Source organism: Brassica napus, chromosome A9 (genome assembly GCF_020379485.1).
Source record: "Brassica napus cultivar Da-Ae chromosome A9, Da-Ae, whole genome shotgun sequence".
NCBI lineage: Eukaryota > Viridiplantae > Streptophyta > Magnoliopsida > Brassicales > Brassicaceae > Brassica > Brassica napus.
This window is the reverse complement of record NC_063442.1, coordinates 32,046,920-32,067,255: the sequence shown is the minus strand read 5'-3', so window position 1 is coordinate 32,067,255 and position 20,336 is coordinate 32,046,920. Positions and strand designations below refer to the sequence as shown.

Sequence of the window (20,336 nt, the reverse complement as noted above, 5' to 3'; positions counted from 1 at the left end):
GGAAGTCGTCTGGACTTCCTAAATGTCGTCTGGACTTCCTGTAAAGTCGTATGGAAGTCGTTTGGAATTCATGGAAGTCTTCTGACGAAGTCTCCCTTTCATAATAGATCTGAGCGTTTTGGTAAGTTCTTATGTTTGATTTTTCTTCATTTGGTAACTTCTTGTTGTATAAAGTTCTTACTTTTTTCCCAAACTAAAACTCTCCAAACCCACTCTAATCTCTTTGACTTAAAAACACCAAACTTTATATGAATTTTTCAGTTTTGTCTCATGACTTTCTTACTAATCTATCTTTTTTGCAGGTTTTTAATTAGATGGTACTCATCTTCCACTAATTTAAAGGTAGATCTATTATTTTTAGATATGTATTTTTGTGTGTTCTGTAAAGGTAGATTTATCTAATCTTCCACTCATTTTTTCTGTTTTTAAGCCATTTGAACGTTTTTGGATATGCAGGTTTTTCAGATCTGGATTTGATATGCAGGTTTTTCAGATCTGGAAGACTTCTAGGACGACTTACTTGTTAGTCGTCTGGAAGTCGTCTGGATTTCTTGGAAGTCTTCTGACAAAGTCGTATAGACTTCCTGGAAATCGATTTTAGAATCGTTAGCTTCTATGCTTCTGACCCACCCAGAATCGTTAGCTTCTATGACTCTATGAACCATAAAAATTTTAGAATCAAAATCTTGGGTTTTTTAGCTCATTGTGGAGAGAAAGTGAGAGATATGTTGTGTTTAGTTCACAAGAATGGAAAAAGAAGAAGGGTAAATCGATTTTGGGAGCATTAAGAGCTTCAAATTGGTTGTTCATGGTGGTTGTGGTATTGATGACAATGGCAATCTTGTAATTACTTAAAGATGATGAGGGTGAGAGAGTAAAAATGTCATTTTCGAAAAAAAAAAAAATTGATGGCATTTTCGTAAATTATATGAACTTATGGGGTGAATAGGGCAAAACCAATTTTCAAAAAAAAGGAGGTTAGTTTTGTGTTTGACTTTAAGTTGTAGGTCAATTCTGCAAAAAGCTCGGATATATATGTTCAAATCAAAATAATAATTTAAAATTTATTTATATCAAAAATTAATTCAAAAATATACATATATTCAAAATTTGATTTTTACTAACATATTTTTCAATAACTATTATAAAAATGTTTTCAATATATATAATAAAAATACAATACAAAACCCAATTTCAAACACCAACTTAAATTATGGTTTTTATATTTCACATTAAATTTTAAAATATAATATATTTGATTATTTATATGATTGTACGTATAAAATATTATTAATTATAAGAAAACTTATTTGATGGTACGTATAAAATACGATTAATTATATGATAACACATATTTTGTAACCTATGATGATACATATATGATATATATATATATATATATATATATAATGATTAGGGGTGGGCGTTTGAGTTCGTTTTCAGGTCTTTTGGGATTTTGTGTTCAGTTTAGATTTTTCAGGATTTGGTTCGGATTTGGATAATCAATTTAAATAGATTTGGTTTAAATATTTAGATAGAGAATTAATAATTATTTTAGTATTTTTGGAGTTTTGAGTATTTTTAACTATTTAAGATATTTACGTTTAATTATTTGTATATATTTTCAAGCATTTATGCGAACTTAAAAGTATCATATATATTCTCGATGTTTTTATATATATTAAATCTAAAAATAATTAATATATATAAGTATATAAATCTATTTTGGATACACAAAATACTTCGGTTCGGATCGGATTAAGTTTCAGTTCTTCAAATACCAAAATTTTGAATAATTCAGATATTTAATCAATTCCGGTTAGGATTTAGTACTATTTATTCGGATTGAGATCGGTTCGATTCTTCGAATTTGAGTTTTTTGTCCAACCCTAATGAACGTTGTTTTATCACACAACATGCCGTTTCTTCTCGCAGTTCCGTAGTTTTTTTCTTTCTAATTTTACAAACCAGTGAACATCATGCTGTTTATCCCCGAACATCTTGCCGGTCTAGGGCTTGTTTGATTTTCATCATCTTAAATCTTAACGCAAGACCGAACTTTTTCAGTCTCTCATGTTGAAACAATGTCTAACTCCAAACACAATAACCATCTTCCTCCTCCTCCTCCACCGCCGTCGCATTTTTCATTACCTGAAGAAATCGTTTTGAGTTGCTTGGCCCGCGTCCCCAAAATCTATCACCAAAACCTCTCATGTGTCTCAAAAAACCTAAGAGCCCTTGTTCGCTCCCTGCCTGAGCTCAAAGGACTAGGATCCGTCCCCCACAAGAGCTCCCTCTATGTATGTTTCCGTGAAGACGACAACTCATCCTTCCACTGGCTTACCCTCACAACCACAACAACGGAGGACCATGGCTTAGTTCTGAACCCAACTCCCTTCCCTTCTCATCCTAAGTACCGTTCTTCAACTGTAGCAGTTGGGTCAAAGATCTTCTTCATCGGCGAACCTTCCACGGATCTATGGATCCTAGATACCCGATCTGGTAACATGACTCAGGGACCGAGCATGAGCGTCCCTCGAGTAGGTCGCCATGCAGCTGTGGGAGTAATCGACGGAAAGATATACGTCATCGGAGGCGGAGGGTTTCATGATGAGATCGAAGTTGAAGTTTTTGATCCAAAGTCGGAGACATGGGAACTTGCGGGGGTGGAGTACGGACGTAAAGCCTGACGGTGTAGTGCCTCGGTGGAGGGGAAGGTGTATATGGTGGAGAACAACGAGATAGATGTGTACAACCCGCGAGAAGGTTAAAGAGAACGTATGGTTCATATGGTAAGCAAGACACTGGCGGAAGGCGGAAGAAAGGATAGGTTAAAAAATGTTACGGTGGGTTGCGTGTGTGTGGTGGAGGATGTTCTCTTTGTTTTCTTTGACTGGAATGGGATTATGTGGTTCGACACAAAGCGCAATGTCTGGAGGAGATTGGTCGGTGGTTGGGAGAAACGGTTATTCTTTTCTGTCAAGGCCCTGGCGGAACACGACGGAAAGCTAGCGGTTTTGTATCTGTATCATAGATATGAAATGGATTCAACCATTACCGAGGGTGTTTGGTGTGAGATGGTCTCATTGCATAGAGCTGGAGACGGGATTTGTTGGACGGTCGATTGGTCTGGTATTGCTGGTACAGTCCCGTCTTCGTTTCGTTTTCTGCATTGTTTAGCTGTTTCCAATTAATTGCTCATAGTATATTATATTATTATTATTATGTGTTCTTGAAAGCATGTGTTTGTAAAACTCATTAGTGGGGTTACTGTAAGAAAGTGATAGGTGATCTCTTGTTTGTTCCTCAGTTTGGTGTCATCTTCTGTTAATCTAAATTGATTTTCACATCATTGATAACACACCTGGAGGAAGATATTGATATTCAGGAGTTTAACTTGAGTTTCAAGTCAATGATGACAACATTCCTACAAAGTTACAAGAGTCTCAACTTTTGATTGTTTTGTGGAATGATGAAGGGAATGCATCAGAATCGTATAGTTGTGTTGTCCTTGGCGGCTTCTTCTTGATTCCTACAAAGATCATTTACGAAATAAAGAGCTAGTTCTTTTAAGAACATTACAAATACAGACAGAGGTTATGAGACTAGACCCCTATAGATTTAAAATGTAATCAAAATGAAGCCAAAAACCTTTACCAAGAGAAAAGAAGTGACCGTAGTAGCATGGTTTGAGTCGGAGCTACAATTTATCATTTTTATCAGCTTTTAACATCCCAATAAACGAGTCCATTTTTGACTCTTCCATTGGCATATTCGAACTCAAAAATTAAAATTCTAAAAATTTCTTTTACCAACATTCCAAATCGGTAATCTTTCGAATACATTTCTATCTATTATCTACATAAAATTTTCTCTTTTTGACTATGACAAAGTAGTAATTTGTTAGGAGTCTGACGACCAGCCAACATCGAGTTTAAAGCGATTTTGGTAAGTTTTTCGGTGAGCCTGCCCAACGAACTACTTGCAGGTTCCAAACTAGTTTTCGTCAGGTTCAAGATGAGTTCGACGAATTCCACATGAGTTTCTGTGATCATGAGTTCCTACAAGTCTTCCGGAATATTTTGTTAGCCTTCTAGTAATTTATCGCATCTTTCTCTTTCCATTATATTGGTTTTGGTTAGCTTGTCGGGGTCCGACCCTACTGATTCGGTCGAACTGAGTTGCCATTTCAGGTAGGATTACCAAGTCCTCATCTTCTTCTTCATGTTCCTCTAGGTTAGTCAACATTATGTTTACATGATTTTTGTTTATTTGGCTTTCGCTTGACATCTTGAGTCAATTAGTAAAGACAAACTAAAAAAAGGCAAACTCATAGATTCTCAAAAGGCTAAGTGGAAACTTCATGTAAATTTAGCACTCATGCTCAGGCCCGGGTTTGACCCCATACATGTGATACAAACGTTTGGGGCTAATTCTAAGGCCTATTTTTCATTGTTGTTATTTGTTAATATATCAATGTGTTATGTATATAATGTGTTGTCGGACAAATTAAGAGAGTGATGGGACATCTCTAAAATACAAACACAACTAAATCATATATATCCTTTTGTGTTATGTAATAGAGTGAAATAAAAGGAAAATGACCTATTTAGAATAATTGGCTATGTTATTGATTAAAAAAGATATGATCAAAAACTTTGATTATGAAAATTTGATGGATAATTTTGCAAAAAACATGCAAGAGTATATATATATGAGAACTGATATTCTTTTAATAGTTTTGAGGATATTGCAACTTTTTATTATAAACTTGAGTTTTTATCGATAGAGTTTTTTTTATGTATTATTTAAGGGTCTCATTTGTGTATTTCGTATTGGACTTCAAATTTCTCAAGACTGGCACTGCTCATGCTAGACTGGTATAGTCTTCTCTTCAGGGATGTCTAAGCACACATGCTAGCGTTAATAAAATATCATTAAGGAGGGATTCGTAGATATCCAAAAGAGTTGAGTAATTTGTTGTCCTACATCAACCGGCAAGAAGATAACTGAATCAAAACTGGGAAACACCTTGAGGAGGAGGAGCACCAACGGGATGTTCTTGATCTTGATACATCTTCTTCTCTGCTAAGCTCTTAGAGTCTTATCTAAGGTGTGTCTTTTTATTTATATTGAAATCTCTGGCTTGATTATAAGTACACATTTTCAACAAAAACGAAAACCACAATGTCCTATCTCTTTTTTATTGTGTCTGAGAGAGTATATCATAATTTTAGGTTTGACTAGCTATCGGTTTCTAAGTGCTGTGAGATCAATATAAGTGAAATTGATGATTACACTGTGAGATCAAAGATATAGTGCAATTTTTTGAACGTGTTCAACCAAGTACCACCAACACACTACTAAGGTTTAAATAATTAAGTAGAGGATCTTAATTTCGACTATGTTTCAGATAATTGAAAATGATGATTACACTGCCGCCAAAAAAAAAAATTTGATGATTACACACATGGAGAAAAAGCATAATTTTTTTTGGTCAAATCTTTTTTTTTTTGCCAAAATTTAAACTGAATCCTCTCATTCAAAATCTATTACATTAATACGTACCTGCAAAATCAGCATTGAGAAGTTACGGGGGTGATTGACAGTTGCTGTAGGTGCTGTTCACAGTCCTATTTATTTCTACAGCACCAAATTTAAAGCAATCAAGCTTTAAATTTTTTTTTGAAACCACAGTTCTTGAAATAATCTACAGCTGTACAAGTGTTCTGCAGAGCCAAATATCCAAAGCAATTTTTTAGTGCTTTCCATAAAATTCTACAGCAATAAAATTTAATCCACAGCAAAAAATTTACAGATTTTTTTTTACAACAAAAATTCTTAAGCTACAACAATTACCAATCGGACACATCTAAAACAAAACTGATAATCTGAGATCTTGTTGATATTTTGTTTTGTAAAGTAGCATCTTATTAAAGCCAGAATTAACGGGTCAATTTCAAGATACCATATACGATGTAAGACAAATCCCAAATACAGATTTTTTTTTGAATCTTGTTGATTAACGCTGATTCTTTTAGCATTTTTGAAATTAAGGTTTCAAAAGTAACGTAATATATAAATTATTATTTTTATAAATGCTGTCCATATCTGAATCATAACCTAAACCCAAAATAAGGTGTTTACTTCTCTCTCTAAAAAAAAAGGGGTGTTTACCTTTTTTTTTTGTCACTGAAAAGGGTGTTTACCTTAAGTTAAGAGTCTATACGAGATTGCTGCCGTGTTTGAAACTAATGAACATCTTGCTGTTTTCTCGCACAACATGCCGTTTTGTTGTTTTTTCTTTTACCCTAAAATGCTACTACATGCCTATTTAGGGCATCATCTTAATGCAAAGAGGAACATTTTGAGTTGAAACGTCCCCAACAATGTCTAACTCCAACGCCGTAGAGCCACCGAAAAAACACATTACCCATCCTCCTCCGCCACATTCCCTTTCTTCATTGCCTGATGATATCGTTTTGAGTTGCTTGGCCCGCGTCCCAAGATGCTATCACCTAAACATCTCATGGGTCTCAAAACACCTAAAAGCCCTTGTCCGCTCTCCTGAGCTCAACCTCTTGCGATCCACCCTCCCGAAGAGATCCCTCCATGTATGTTTCGAAGAAGAAGAGGACCATGAAGATGACGAAAACCACTCATCCTTCCACTGGTTTACTATCAACGAAACATCAACTACAGCTAGGACGATGGAGTATGGGTTAGTTCCGAACCCAACTCCTTTCCCTCCTCATCCTAAGTACGGTTCTTCAACCGTGGCAGTGGGGTCAAAGATGTTCTTCATTGGTGGTTCTACAGAACCTTCCAAGGATCTATGGATCCTTGATACACGATCGGGGAACATGACTCAGGGACCAAGCATGACCGTGGCTCGAAAACAGCCCAAAGCAGCTGTGGGAGTGATCGATGGGAAGATATACGTAATCGGAGGTCGAGACTTCTCCTTCTCCAACGGAAGGTTTCATGAAGAGGTCCAAGTTGAAGTTTTTGATCCAGAGTCGGAGACTTGGGAGCTTGCGGGGCAGGAGAGGGTGCGTAAGTTTTCACGGTGTAGTGCCTCCGTGGAGGGGAAGGTTTTTATGGTGGAGTACACGAGGACAAGTGTGTACAATCCGAGAGAAGGTGAAGGAGAACGGATGGTTCATATGGTAAGCAAAACACTCGCGGAAGGCGGAAGAAAGGATAGGTTAAAAAATGTTACGGTGGGTTGCGTGTGTGTGGTGGAGGATGTTCTCTTTGCTTTCTTTAACCCGACTGGGTTGATGTGGTTTGATACAAAGCTTTACGTGTGGAGAAAATTGGTTGGTCGTGATGGGAAGGAACTACCCTTTATCTTACGTGCGGATGCCATGGGGGAATACGAGGGAAGGCTTGTGGTTTTGTATATGTTGGCTGAAAAGGAAGTTCATAACCCCGTTGCCAAGAGTGTTCGGTGTATGTTTGTCTCACTCGACAGAGCTGGAGACATGATTTGTGGGACGATCGATTGGTCTGGTATTGTGGCTACTGTCCCATTTTTGTTTCGTTTTCTTCATTGTTTAGCTGTTTCCGATTGACTGATCACAGTATTTGTGTCTTTGAAGCAATTTATTTGCAAACTATAAAAGATTTATCGTGAAACCAAATAAGGAAACAAACATGTTTTAAAGTTTGTGGAATGAAGGCATATGTTTGTAAAAACTGTGCTTGCTTGTAAGAACCATAGGAACCATCACTGGACGGATCTTCTATCAGATTTAAGCTGATTCTGTTTGTGTGTTTCCGTTGCCCATTCGCCAAAATTAACTGGGTGAACAAAACAACCCCATCACGTACTGTCTCTTGGTAAACTCTTACTTCCTTCTTTCTTCTCCCTTTAGGTGTTTTGAAGGGAATCCATCAGAATCAGATGGTGGTATTGTCCTTGACAGCTTCTTGTTGATTCCTACAAAGACCACTTACGAAATAAAGAGCTAATTCTTTTAAGAACTTTACAAAATGCGTACATGGCTTATTAGTATCGATGAGTTTTAAAAAGCAATTAAAAAGCCAATAACCTTTAGGAAGAGAAGGAGCAAACTTAGTAGCATGGATTAAGCTGGAGCTACAATTATCATTTTCTATCATCTTTTAACATCCATAACCTGATAAAAGAGTACATTGTTTTTACTCTTCCATTCGCCTATTCATACTTTAAAATGAAAAATCTAAAAATTTATTTTACCAAAATTCTAAATCTCTAATCTATAGAATTTACTTTTCTATCTATTCTATACATAAAAATTTATCCTTTTTCCAACAAGACATAGTCGTACTTTTATATGCAATTCATTAAAACTAAATTTAATTTAGAGATGAAATTCATTTTGAAGACAAATATATAAAAAAAAAATGTGTGTATGTTTATATAAAATTTATATGTATGGTAATTATTAATTCATGATTTTAATAGGACCATATATATACTAATATACCTAAGAGTTTTGTAAATATTATTATTTTATTATTTTATCTAATAGTGTCAAACTTTTATACCGGCCCAAGAATTTAGTAGTTTATAGTGTTTGTTAATTTATCGAGTATTAATTTATAGAGTTTTATATTGTATTCAACACATATCAAATAAAAAAATAGTAACATTCAAAAGTTTATAACACTAAAATACTTAATAATGATGATAATCCAAAACTCAAAAATTGTAACCCGTAACACACATGGTATGCATATTGTATACAGAAGAACCTCTATAAATCAATACTTGATAAATTAATAATTTCTATAAATTAATAAAATTGCCGGTCTCAATTTGGATTGGTTCAAAATTTGACACAAATCGATAAAAATAATAAGATAATATTTTTATAGAAAATTCTATGTAATTATATGATCCCACTAAAACTATAAATAAATAATTTATATGTATACATATTTTATATAAATAAGAAGATGTTATTATATTATTTATTTTATATTCACAATGAAATTATCTTTATATATTGTCTTAACACTTAATATATTTTTGATGAGATTTAGTAACATTATATCTAAAATCACATTTAAGTTCTATGCACTTAGTACTTTTTTACACACCAAATAATATAATAAAATTAACATAAATGTCAAATTTCAAAAATAACAATTAATGCCTATACAATAAAATCAAATATTTTTTTATCTTAGAATAAACATATCTTAAAATAAAAAATCTAAATAAAGAAATTTTTGTGAATTAATATTTTTATAAATTAATAAACTTTCAAAACTCCAACATTATTAATTTATAGATGTTCTACTGTACATAAATATTTGTTTAGTTTAGTTTGAATTATGTTTTGGTTATCGGGTTAAACCAAACCAAATCCGATATCCGAAGCATCACAATATGAAACCCGATCGGTAATTTGCTGGATCCGAACCAATACAATACCTTAATTTTTAGTCGGCTTTTGGTTCGGATTTTAATTTTTATGTCGAAAGAGCATACATCTTTGATCAGCTGTTTTCTCGCACATCATGCCGTTTTCTAGCACGTTTCTTTTCCTTTTAGCCTAAAATGCTACACCATGCCGTTTAGAACATCTTCTATCAACGCAACGATGCCGTTGAGCTACGACGCCGACGAGCCACCGGGAAAATAAAGTACACATCCTCTTCCGCCGCCGTAGCTTTCTTCACTACCTGACGATATCGTATTGAGATGCTTGGCCCTTGTCCCAAGAAGCTATCACCTCTCGGTGTGGTGCCTCAGTGGAGGAGAAGCTTTCACTACAAGAAAACATCGGGATACTGAGGGAAAAAATCGTCGGTATGTCGTCGGAATAACGTTATTCCGAGGACATACCGACGAAAAAAGTCCTCGGAAATAACTCCTCGGAAATTCATAATTCCTCGGAATTCCGTCGGAATTTTCCGACGGAATTCCGAGGAAACAAAATTCCGAGGAAACTCCGAGGACACAATGTTCGTCGGAAGGTTCCTCGGAAAATACCGAAGGAATTCCGATGGTCCAATCCTCGGAAGTTTCGACGAAATATTTCTCGGAATATTTATCGGAAAATTCCGAGGGAAGAAAGTTCCTCGGAAAATTCCGAGGAACATTTGTTCCTCGGAAAATTCCGAGGAACTTTCTTCCCTCGGAATTTTCCGAGGGAATTGAGTTTCTCGGAAAATTCCGAGGAATCCTTTCCCTCAGACAATTCCGAGGAACTTAATGTTCGTCGGAATTTACCGAGGGATAAAAGTTCCTCGGAATTATCCGAGGACCTCCATTCCCTCGGAATTTTGAAAAAAATTATTTTTTTAAAAAATATATTTTTTTAAAAAATTATTTTTTTTGGAAAAAAATTAAAATTTTTAAAATTTAAAATTAAAATTGAATAAAACATAAAATAAAACATAGTAGATAATATTCAAATTTAAATAAAACATTCAGAGTTTTTGGAAAAAAAAAAACTACTGGTCTTGAATGTTCGGGAACGTCTCGTTCGGGTACATCCTCTTCATCATGTCCATCATCTGCTCGTTCAGCCTCTTCTGGGTCTCATAGCCCGCCTGTTGAGCTGCCATCTGAGCCTCCAACGCAGATATCCGATCATCCTTGTCCTTCAGCTGAGCCGTAAGAACTTCTGGATCAACATACGCATGTGGTGCAGAAGAAGGAGCAGCCGACCGGGAGCGACGACCCAAACCGACCAAACGTCCCTTTTTCTTTGGAACCGACTGAAATATAAATAAAACGAAGTTAAGATAATTTAAATTGATGATAAAATAAAAATCAAGAAATAATTAAATTGAACTTTTAAAAAAAAAAACTTACCGATTCAACGATTTCGTTGATTCGAACCCGAGACAAGTTGGTCGAGGCCGTCGAATCGTCATCATCGGTTTGAAGCTGAGACACTTCGTCATACACCTGAGTCTGGACCAGGTCGACCACGTCCCTCACAAGACCATCATCAATCTGGCCGGTCTTCTTGTTGGTATACGCCCTTTTCATAAGGGCGAGATCATCAACTGGGTGGCCTTCATTTTCTTCCGCCTTGAAAAAAAATAAATTAGACAAACATTAGAGATTTGAAAATGCAAAAAAAATAAAATTCTGAAACTTAAATAATTGAAGAAAAAGCGGTTGAGCTTACCATGCGATCCGCCAGAGTGGCAATAGATTGAGCACCCAAGTTATGCTTGTAGATGCCCTTTCCTTTACGGTCGCTCCTGCGGTTGTTGGAGTTGGTGGAAGAAGTTTCTTTCGTCTCTTCTTTATCCCAATGCGCACACAACTCCTTCCAGACCGTGCCGTTCATCGACTTTGGGACCTTTTAATTTAAAAAAAAAAAGTTTAATAATTTTAAAAATAGTTTAATAAATTAAAAATTGTTAATAAATTAAAAACTACCTTGTTTACTTCCCACTTCTTCTTCCACTCGTACATCTGCTTCCCATAGTTGTCCATAACTTTATGGACAAAATGGTGATAGATAGAGAGCGTATCATCGGCATTCCAGTTGAATTCTTGCTGAAATAGTTTAAAAATAGTTTTTAAGCACAAAAATATAATAGTTTAAAAATTACAAAAATCGTCGTTTTAATAAATAAAAAATAGTTTAATAATTAAAAAAATAATTTAATAATTACAAAAATAAGTTTTAATAATATTTAAAATGTCTAATAAATATATAAATTAGTTTAATAATTACAAAAATAAGTTTTAATAATATTTAAAATGTCTAATAAATATAGAAAATAGTTTAATAATTACAAAAAATAGTTTTAATAATATAAAAAATATAATTTAAAAATTAGAATACTTACCGCAAACTGCTGAAACCACAGATGCTGCTTCTCGACAGGGAAGTGAGTGAAAGTCGGATGTCCGCTGTCGAGGGCCGAGTACATCATACGGTTGATCCATGCGCTGATCCCGTTCCCGGATCGGTTGAACCTAACAAAAAAAATAAATTATTAATAAAAAAATAGTTTAAAAATTAAAAATAGTTTAAAAAATAAAAGTTTAAATTACCATGTTTGACCATGTCCATGTGGATACTCAGTGAGATAGGGAAGATGGTCACGACCGGGCTGTCGAACCAACTCCGCAACCCTCATCACTCCCAGAGGACCAGGTGCAGCAGCGGGACCAGGAGCGGGTGCAGCAGCGGGAGAGGGAGCAGCAGGAGCGAGTAATGGAGAGGGAGATGTTTGGTATGAGCTGTGGGGCGAAACGGAATCCTGAACATGGCTGGAAGAACCCCGAGACTGGCTCCCCATACCACCCCGGCTACGACGCTGGCGAGGCCGGATCTGATCATCATTAGACCTGTAAATTAAAAAAAAACATATTTAAAAATTAGTTCTAATAATTTTAATTAAAAAAAACAGTTTAAATTAAAAATAGTTTAAAAACATAGTTTTTAATCACAAAAATATAAATAGTTTAATAATTAATAAAAAAAGTTTTAATAAATAAAAAATACTTTAAAAATTTTAAAAATGTTTAATAAATATATAAATTTATATTTTACATATAAAATACAAAAAAAATGTTTTTAAATATTATATAAATGATTTTTAATCTTAATGAAGGTTATATACGTGTTATTCAATCCGTAAAACGTTGTTTTCGATTTAAAACCCCCAGTTCCTCGGATTTTCCTCGGAATATACCGAGGAGATTCCGAGGAAATCCTTATGTTCGTCGGAATTTCCTCGGAATATACCGAGGAGATTCCGAGGAAAAAGAATCTATAATCAAATCCCCATCTCCTCGGAATTTCCTCGGTATTTTCCGAGGAAATTCCGACAAACATAAAGAGTTCCTCGGAATTTCCTCGGAATTTTCCGACAGAATTCCGAGGAACTTGGGGTTTTCAATCGAGAAGATCTATTCCGAGGAAATTCCGAGGAAAACCTATCTGTCCTCGGAATTTCCTCGAAATTTTCCTTTAAAAAAAAAAAAAAAAGGTCGAGGCTAGTCTTCTTCCGAGTCGTCATCACCAGATGAATCTGAATCTGGATCTTGGTGAAACTCTCCAATCACTGGTTCATCCTCTTCGTGAACGGCGGCTTCTTCTCCGAAGTCAGTTAAATCGACTACAAGGCCAACTCCACCTAAATCTTCTGCTGCACTTAAGTTGCCGGATGTGCTTGGTTGTAGTGGGTCTTCCAGCTCAGAACTTCCCTGAACTCGGCCTCTCGGGTTGAGTCTTGTAACAGTAACCCATGGATCATCTCTGTTCCTTACCCGGGGGTACTTGATATAACAAACCTGATCGGCCTGAGAAGCAAGAATGAAAGGATCATAATATTGCAGCTTCCGTCTTGAATTTACTGATGTAACACCAAATGCATCTGTTCTCACACCTCGATCTGGAGTGTTGTCGTGCCAGTCACAATAGAAAACAGTACAGCGCAATCCAACCATGCCCAAATACTTGATTTCCAAAATCTCATTTATGTGTCCGTAGTATACATCATCTCCTGATGCAGAACAAACACCAGCATCGTAAGTCGTACTCGAACGTCTCCTCTTCTGAGTTGTGAATGCATATCCTCGAGTACAAAATCTCGGATATGACTTCACAACAAAGTTTGGTCCAACGACCATCTCGCGTATCCAATCGTCAAATGTTTCACCTCTGGCCAAACCATCACTCACATAGGTAAACATCCATCCACCAAATTCTCTCTGCTTCATTTCTTCTAGTTCGTCCTCTGTGGCGTATCTATATTCTAACCGCTTTTCTGCCATGAAAATCCTTTCATATTGAAGAACATCTTCGCAGTTGGTGAGTAAATATGTTTGCAAATGACTGCGCTCCTGATCAGTAAGTCGACGGTCTTTTGGTTTTCCGCTAAGTCGTCCAACGTCTGTGAAAATGTCTGGAACCTTCCAATGATATGTTGCCCGTTCGCCTCTATCATCATGCCGAGCAGGTCTTCTGTTTTTGGTCTGAACTTCTGCTGGAAAGTAGTACTCGGCAAAGTTTGAAGTTTCTTCATTGATCATCTGTGCGACTATAGACCCTTCCACCCTACTTAAATTTTTCACCATCTTCTTCAAATGGAACATATACCGCTCATACAGATACATCCATCTATACTGCACAGGACCACCAAGCTCCAATTCTCTTACCAGGTGAATAACAAGATGCTCCATAACATCAAAAAATGAGGGAGGAAATATCTTCTCAAGGTTGCACTGAATCACAGCTATGTTAGTCTTCAAATTTTCAATACCTTCAAGAGTCACTGATCTTGTGCATAAATCGCGGAAGAAACCACTTATCCCTGCAATTGCTTCATGAACATTTCGTGGTAATAGTTCCTTGAAGGCAAACGGAAGGAGACGCTGCATCATTACATGGCAATCATGGCTTTTCAAGCCAGTAAACTTTCCTTCCTTTCTGTCGATACAGTTACGCAAATTAGATGCGTAACCGTCTGGAAATTCCACATCGTTTGAAATCCAATCAAAGAACGCATCCTTTCCCGCTGCATCAAGTCGGTATATGGGAAAAGGAGCCCTACCACTCTCATCAACATGAAGTTCTGAACGAGCACATATATCGACTAAATCCAGTCTTGACTTCAAATTATCCTTTGTTTTACCTTGAACATTAAGGATCGTGTTCATCAGGTTGTCAAAAAAGTTCTTCTCGATATGCATGACATCTAAATTATGCCTTAGTAGATGATCCTCCCAGTATGGCAGATCCCAAAAAATACTTTTTTTGTGCCAGTTATGTAGGTTTCCAACACCATCTACCGGAAAATGCTCATGTCCACCGACGTCTGGCGTTCTTTCTGCACCAAAATCTCTAAGTTGTGTCTTCAAATCTTTCCCACGAATTTCCGGAGGTGGACTGTCAAACACCCTCTTGTTCTTCGTAAACAAATTCCTACTTCTACGATATGGATGATCTGGTGGTAGAAATCTCCTGTGACAGTCAAACCAACACGTTTTCCTTCCGTGTTTTAGTTGGAAAGCATCAGTGTTATCTTGACAATATGGACATGATAGCCTTCCATGCGTTGTCCATCCAGATAACATACCATATGCTGGAAAATCACTTATTGTCCACATTAGTACTGCCCGCATTTGAAAGTTTTCTTTATACGAAACATCGTATGTTTCAGCACCTTGAGTCCATAGTTGTTGCAACTCATATATTAGTGGCTGAAGAAACACATCAAGTGATCTCTTAGGATGCTCTGGTCCGGGAACGAGAATCGAGAGGAACAAAAACTCTCGTCGCAAGCACAAGTTTGGGGGTAGGTTGTATGGTGTAAGAATGACTGGCCATAGAGAATACTGTCTTCCACTCTTGCCAAACGGGCTGAAACCATCAGTACATAATCCAAGGTAGACATTTCTTCTCTCATACGCAAAGTCGGGATACTTTGATTGGAAATGCTTCCACGCTTTTGCATCTGAAGGATGTCTGATCTCACCATCTGTTGAGTGCTCCGCATGCCATCTCATTGGTTGCGCTGTGCGTTCAGACAGATACAGCCTCTGCAACCTTTCCGTCAAAGGCAAATACCACATCCTTTTATATGGTACTGGAATTCTTCCACTCGTATCTTTATAACGAGGCTTCCCACAAAATTTGCATGAAACCCGCTGTTCATCCGCCCTCCAATAAATCATGCAGTTGTCTCTGCATACATCTATTACCTGATACGATAAACCAAGACCAGCTACGAGTTTCTGAACCTCGTAGTATGAGCCAGGAGCTACATTATCTTCAGGTAGAATACCTTTTACATAATCAGCAATCGCATCCACACAGTCTTCAGCCAAATTATAATCCGTCTTAATGCCCATCAATCTTGTAGCAGATGATAAAGCTGAATGACCATCTCTGCAACCTTCGTACAATGGTTGCTTTCCAGCATCCAACATATCATAAAATCTCCTAGCTTCGGCATTGGGTAAATCTTCCCCTCTAAAATGATCATTTACCATCTGCTCAGTACCTACACCGTAATCTACATCCGTTCTAATTGGATCTTCTAATCTAACCGGTGGCTGAGGTTCGCTAGTACTACCAAGTTCATAATCAGTTTCTCCATGATGATACCAAATTTTGTAACTTCGTGTAAACCCACTCAAATATAAATGAGTCCAAACATCCCATTCTTTAATAACTTTTTTATTTTTACAATTAGAGCAAGGACATCTTAACATACCTGTTTTTGCTTCCGGTTGTCGGTGAACTAACCCCATGAATTCGGTTATACCTTGTTGGTATTCTTCCGTAAGCAATCTCGTGTTCGGATCCAAATGAGGTCGATCGATCCAAGAACGAAAATAATTGGAAGAAGACATGTTTTTTATGAATCAAATTCGTGTGTAAAGAAAGTGAGAGGGAGGATGAAGATATGGTGTGAATGAAGAGGAAGAGGGGTGCTTGTATTTATAGGTGAAATCCTGCCGACGGTCCGAGGAAATTCCGACGGAATTCCGATGCAAACGGCTAGTTCGTCGGAATTTCCTCGGAATTTTTAAAATCCCCCCAACGGCTCTCCAACGGCTCTCTAACGTCTATAATATTTCCTCGGAATTCATCGGTTTTTTCCGAGGAATACTAGTTTCCTCGGTATTCCGTCGGAATATTCCGACGAAATGTGTTTTCCTCGGAATTCCGTCGGAATATTCCGACGGAATTCCGAGGAAGCAAAATTTTGTATTTCCTCGGAATTGCCTCGGAAATGCCTCGGTATATTCCGAGGAATTCATTTTCCGTCGGATCGTCCGTCAGAATACCGCTGTTTTCTTGTAGTGTTTATATGGTGGAGTACGAGGAGACAAGTGTGTACAACCCGAGGGAATGTGAAGGAGAACGAATGGTTCATATGGTGAGCCAGAGACTCGAGAAAGGTGGAAGAAAGGATAGGTTAAATGATACGGTGGATTGCGTGTGTGTGGTGGATGATGTTCTCTTCGCTTTCGTCAGGTGGAATGGGATCATGTGGTTCGATACAAAGCTCAGTGTGTGGAGAAGATTGGTGGGTCGTGATGGGAAGCAACTACCTTTTGTCTTACACGAGACTGCCATGGCGGAACACGACGGGAGGCTTGTGGTTTTGTGGGACGGCTTGCGGGGTGAAAATGAAGTTGATAATACTTACACCAAGAATGTTCAGTGTATGTTGGTCTCACTCGATAGATCTGGAGACAGGATTTGTGGTGTTGGAACTGTTTTTTGGACAAATGGCTATGGCCAATATTCCGGTAAATTTTTCGAGCAATTTGATTGTCGAAATGACCGGATTGTGGAATCGTAGGATTCATTGTTATGAGCACTATGGTATAGTGTAATCATATATCAAAAACGAAGTTCGTTTGAATGAGAAATGAAAGTCTAAAATAGATTATTTGTAAAATATCTATATTAGAATTGTGAGGTAAGAAACCTCTTGTGTTTAAAATGGAGAAGTTATAACAAAGTTATAAAAAAACTTTATAGACACTTTGGTGTATTATAAAAAGAGATATTTGGGCTGGATCAAGTTTTGGAATTAATCAAATAAGATTAATCTTGTTAGCCCAAATTCATTTGCTAATTATTTAAATAAATAATACAAGCATATTATCTCTTGGTGTAGAGAATGATTCTCACGTTTTTGACCAAGGCTCTTCATTACTACTTGACTAAATCTTTGACCAATGTCAAGTTGATTTTGTGAATTTATTTTCGTAACATATGAAAATCAATCACCTCTTAATAGTCATTATGAAGGAATCAAAAACCACCATCTCCATTTAGTGCTCGCAGTAGCACACGTTAGACTTTATATTCTATATAAAGGTCATGCTCTTCTCATTCTCAAGATATACATCCAATACAAACAAAACCACTTTCTCCTACTTCTTTTTGTTTTGTGTCTGAGAGTATAACATAGAAATAGGTTCGACAGGCTTTGGTTCTCAAGTGCTGTGAGACTGAAGATATAGACAGTTGTATCCTGGGATTCTTAAACGTATCAAACCGGCACACTACGGGCGTTTAAAGGATTAAGGAAAGAGATCTAATCTCGACTCTGCTTCAACCTAGTTCTTTTCCAACTACGGTATTATTTTGTTGTATTTTTATTTATGTTATTTGTAAATTTTTTGCTTTACATATCAAATTTGCCTATCTAGTAAATTTGGTGCCTACATGTGGGACGGTCGATTGGTCTGGTATTGCGGCTACTGTCCCATATTCGTTTCGTTTTCTGCATTGTTTAGCTGTTTCTGATTGATTGATCATAGTATGTGTTCTTGAGAGCAAAGTGTTTGGTAATTAGAAAGGATTAACCAAAGTAAGAAATGAACATGTTTTAAAGTTTGTGCAATGAAATAATATGTTTTGTAAAACTGCTGCTTGCTTGTAAGAACCATCACTGGACGGATCTTCTATCAGATTTAAGCTCCTTTTTTTTGTGGGTTTCCGCTGCCCATTCGCCAAAACTGGGTGAAGAAACCAACTTCCTTCATTATATTTCTTCTCCCTTGTGTTTTGTGGAATGAAGAAGGGAATCTATTAAGGGATATGTATCCCACATTGGAAAATCAATGGGACATTAAATAATATATAAAGGGTTAGGACCAATCCACTCATTACCAATTGGTTTTAAGTTGGAAAGCCCATAATTAACTCGAATCTAACATGGTATCAGAGTCCAGATCCTAATAAGTTCAATACATATTTAATATTAACCCTACCCGACCGAGTATAACTGTATTAAAAAGTTTCTGAGATTTCTGACCGATAAGAGCCATCATCTCGAGAAGAGGTATTAAGGGATATGTATCCCACATTGAAAAATCATTTCGAAAAAAGATATTAAGGGATATGTATCCCACATTAGAAAATCAATGGGACATTAAGTAATATATAAAGGGTTAGGGCCAATCCACTAATTGCCAATTGGTTTTGAGTTGAAAGCTCATAATAAACCTGAATCTAACATGGTATCAGAGCCAGGTTGAGGGAGGGTATTGGGATATCTACAAGATCAATCCAATCCAAGTGGTCAATATTAAGATATACATCAATTTGTCAGAATCCATCACACAGTGGTATTGTCTTTGACAGCTTCTTGTTGCTTCCTACAAAGTAACAAAGACCATTTACGAAATAAAGATCATAAAATGCAACTAAAAGCTGAAAACCTCTAGGAAGAGAAGGAGCGAACATAGTAGCATGGATTAAGCTAGAGCAAAAACTATCATTTTCTATTAGCTTTTAACATCCATAACCCAATAAACAAGTCCATTTTTTTTACTCTTCTATTGGCCCATTCAAACTTAAAAATAAAAATTTATTTTTCCAGAATTCACATTTCTTTCTATTCTTTACATAAAAAATTATCTTGTTTCAACAAGACAAAGTAGTAATTTGTTAGGAGTTAGACAATCAACCAACAGCGATTTAAAATGATTTATAGTTTTTCTTTCGGTGTAATTCTGGGTGAGTTTGGTGAACGAAATTTTGGCAGGTTCCAAACTAATTTTCGGCAGATTATAGATGAATTTTTGGCGAATTCCACACGAGTTTCTGGTGAACTTTTGTAAAATTTCCGGCAATTTTTTAATTAACCTTCTAGTAATTCGTTGCCCATATCTATTTCTGTTATATTTGTTTTTGTCAGCATGTTGGTCCAGCCCGGATCAGCCGGTTGAACTAAGTTGTCCATTTCAGGTAGGATTATCAAGTCATCATCTTCTTCTTCATGTTCCTTTAGGTTGATCGACATTATGTCTACATCATTTATTTTTGAATACTAGGAGGTTCGTGGCCGAAGTCTGTAATATTAGCTTCGTCATGTCAGTCGAACTGAGCACCTCTAACACAACAGTGAGGGTCCTTTTGAGTTGAGCTAATAATATCTGGTTACATGATGTTTGTTTGTTTTGCTTTCGATTGTCATCTTCAGTCAACTAGTAAAGACAAACACACACACAGAAAAAAAAAACTCTTAGATTTTCAAGAGGCTGAGTAGAAACTTCATGTAAATTTACCACTTATGCTAGCTTGGTATAATCTTCTCTTCAGGGAAATCTAAGCACACTTGCTAGTGTTCAAATAGTATTGTTAAGGAGGCCTTCGTAGATATTGAAAAGAGTTGAGTAATCTGTTATCCTACATCATTTGGTAAAGAGAATTGAACAGAACTGGAAACACCTTGAGGAGGAGGAGCACTAAAGGGAGGTTCTTAATTTGATACATCTTCTTCTCTCTAAGCTCTTATCTGAGGCGTATCCCTTTATTTTTATTGAAATACTAGCTCCATTATAAGCACATATTTTCAACAAAAAGCACAATCTCCTATCTTTTCTTTTTATT

General features: G+C 36.4%; 2 protein-coding genes and 1 pseudogene across 2 annotated transcripts; all 3 read left to right on the top strand.

The window, feature by feature from the left end:
* Positions 1-1,375: 1,375 nt before the first annotated feature.
* Positions 1,376-3,625, top strand: LOC106448373 (annotated as a pseudogene).
* Positions 3,626-5,587: 1,962 nt separating this feature from the next.
* On the top strand, positions 5,588-7,665 carry LOC106454760 (F-box/kelch-repeat protein At2g22050-like). Its single transcript, XM_013896873.3, has one exon. It carries the CDS (start codon positions 6,390-6,392, stop codon positions 7,575-7,577), a length of 1,188 nt encoding a protein of 395 aa, XP_013752327.2. The 5' UTR covers positions 5,588-6,389; the 3' UTR covers positions 7,578-7,665.
* A 9,054-nt stretch (positions 7,666-16,719) lies between these two features.
* LOC106453530 (putative F-box/kelch-repeat protein At2g41360) lies at positions 16,720-19,098 on the top strand. The gene has a single exon (XM_013895771.2). The coding sequence runs from the start codon at positions 16,792-16,794 to the stop codon at positions 17,287-17,289; it is 498 nt and encodes a 165-aa protein (XP_013751225.2). The 5' UTR covers positions 16,720-16,791; the 3' UTR covers positions 17,290-19,098.
* Positions 19,099-20,336: the final 1,238 nt, after the last annotated feature.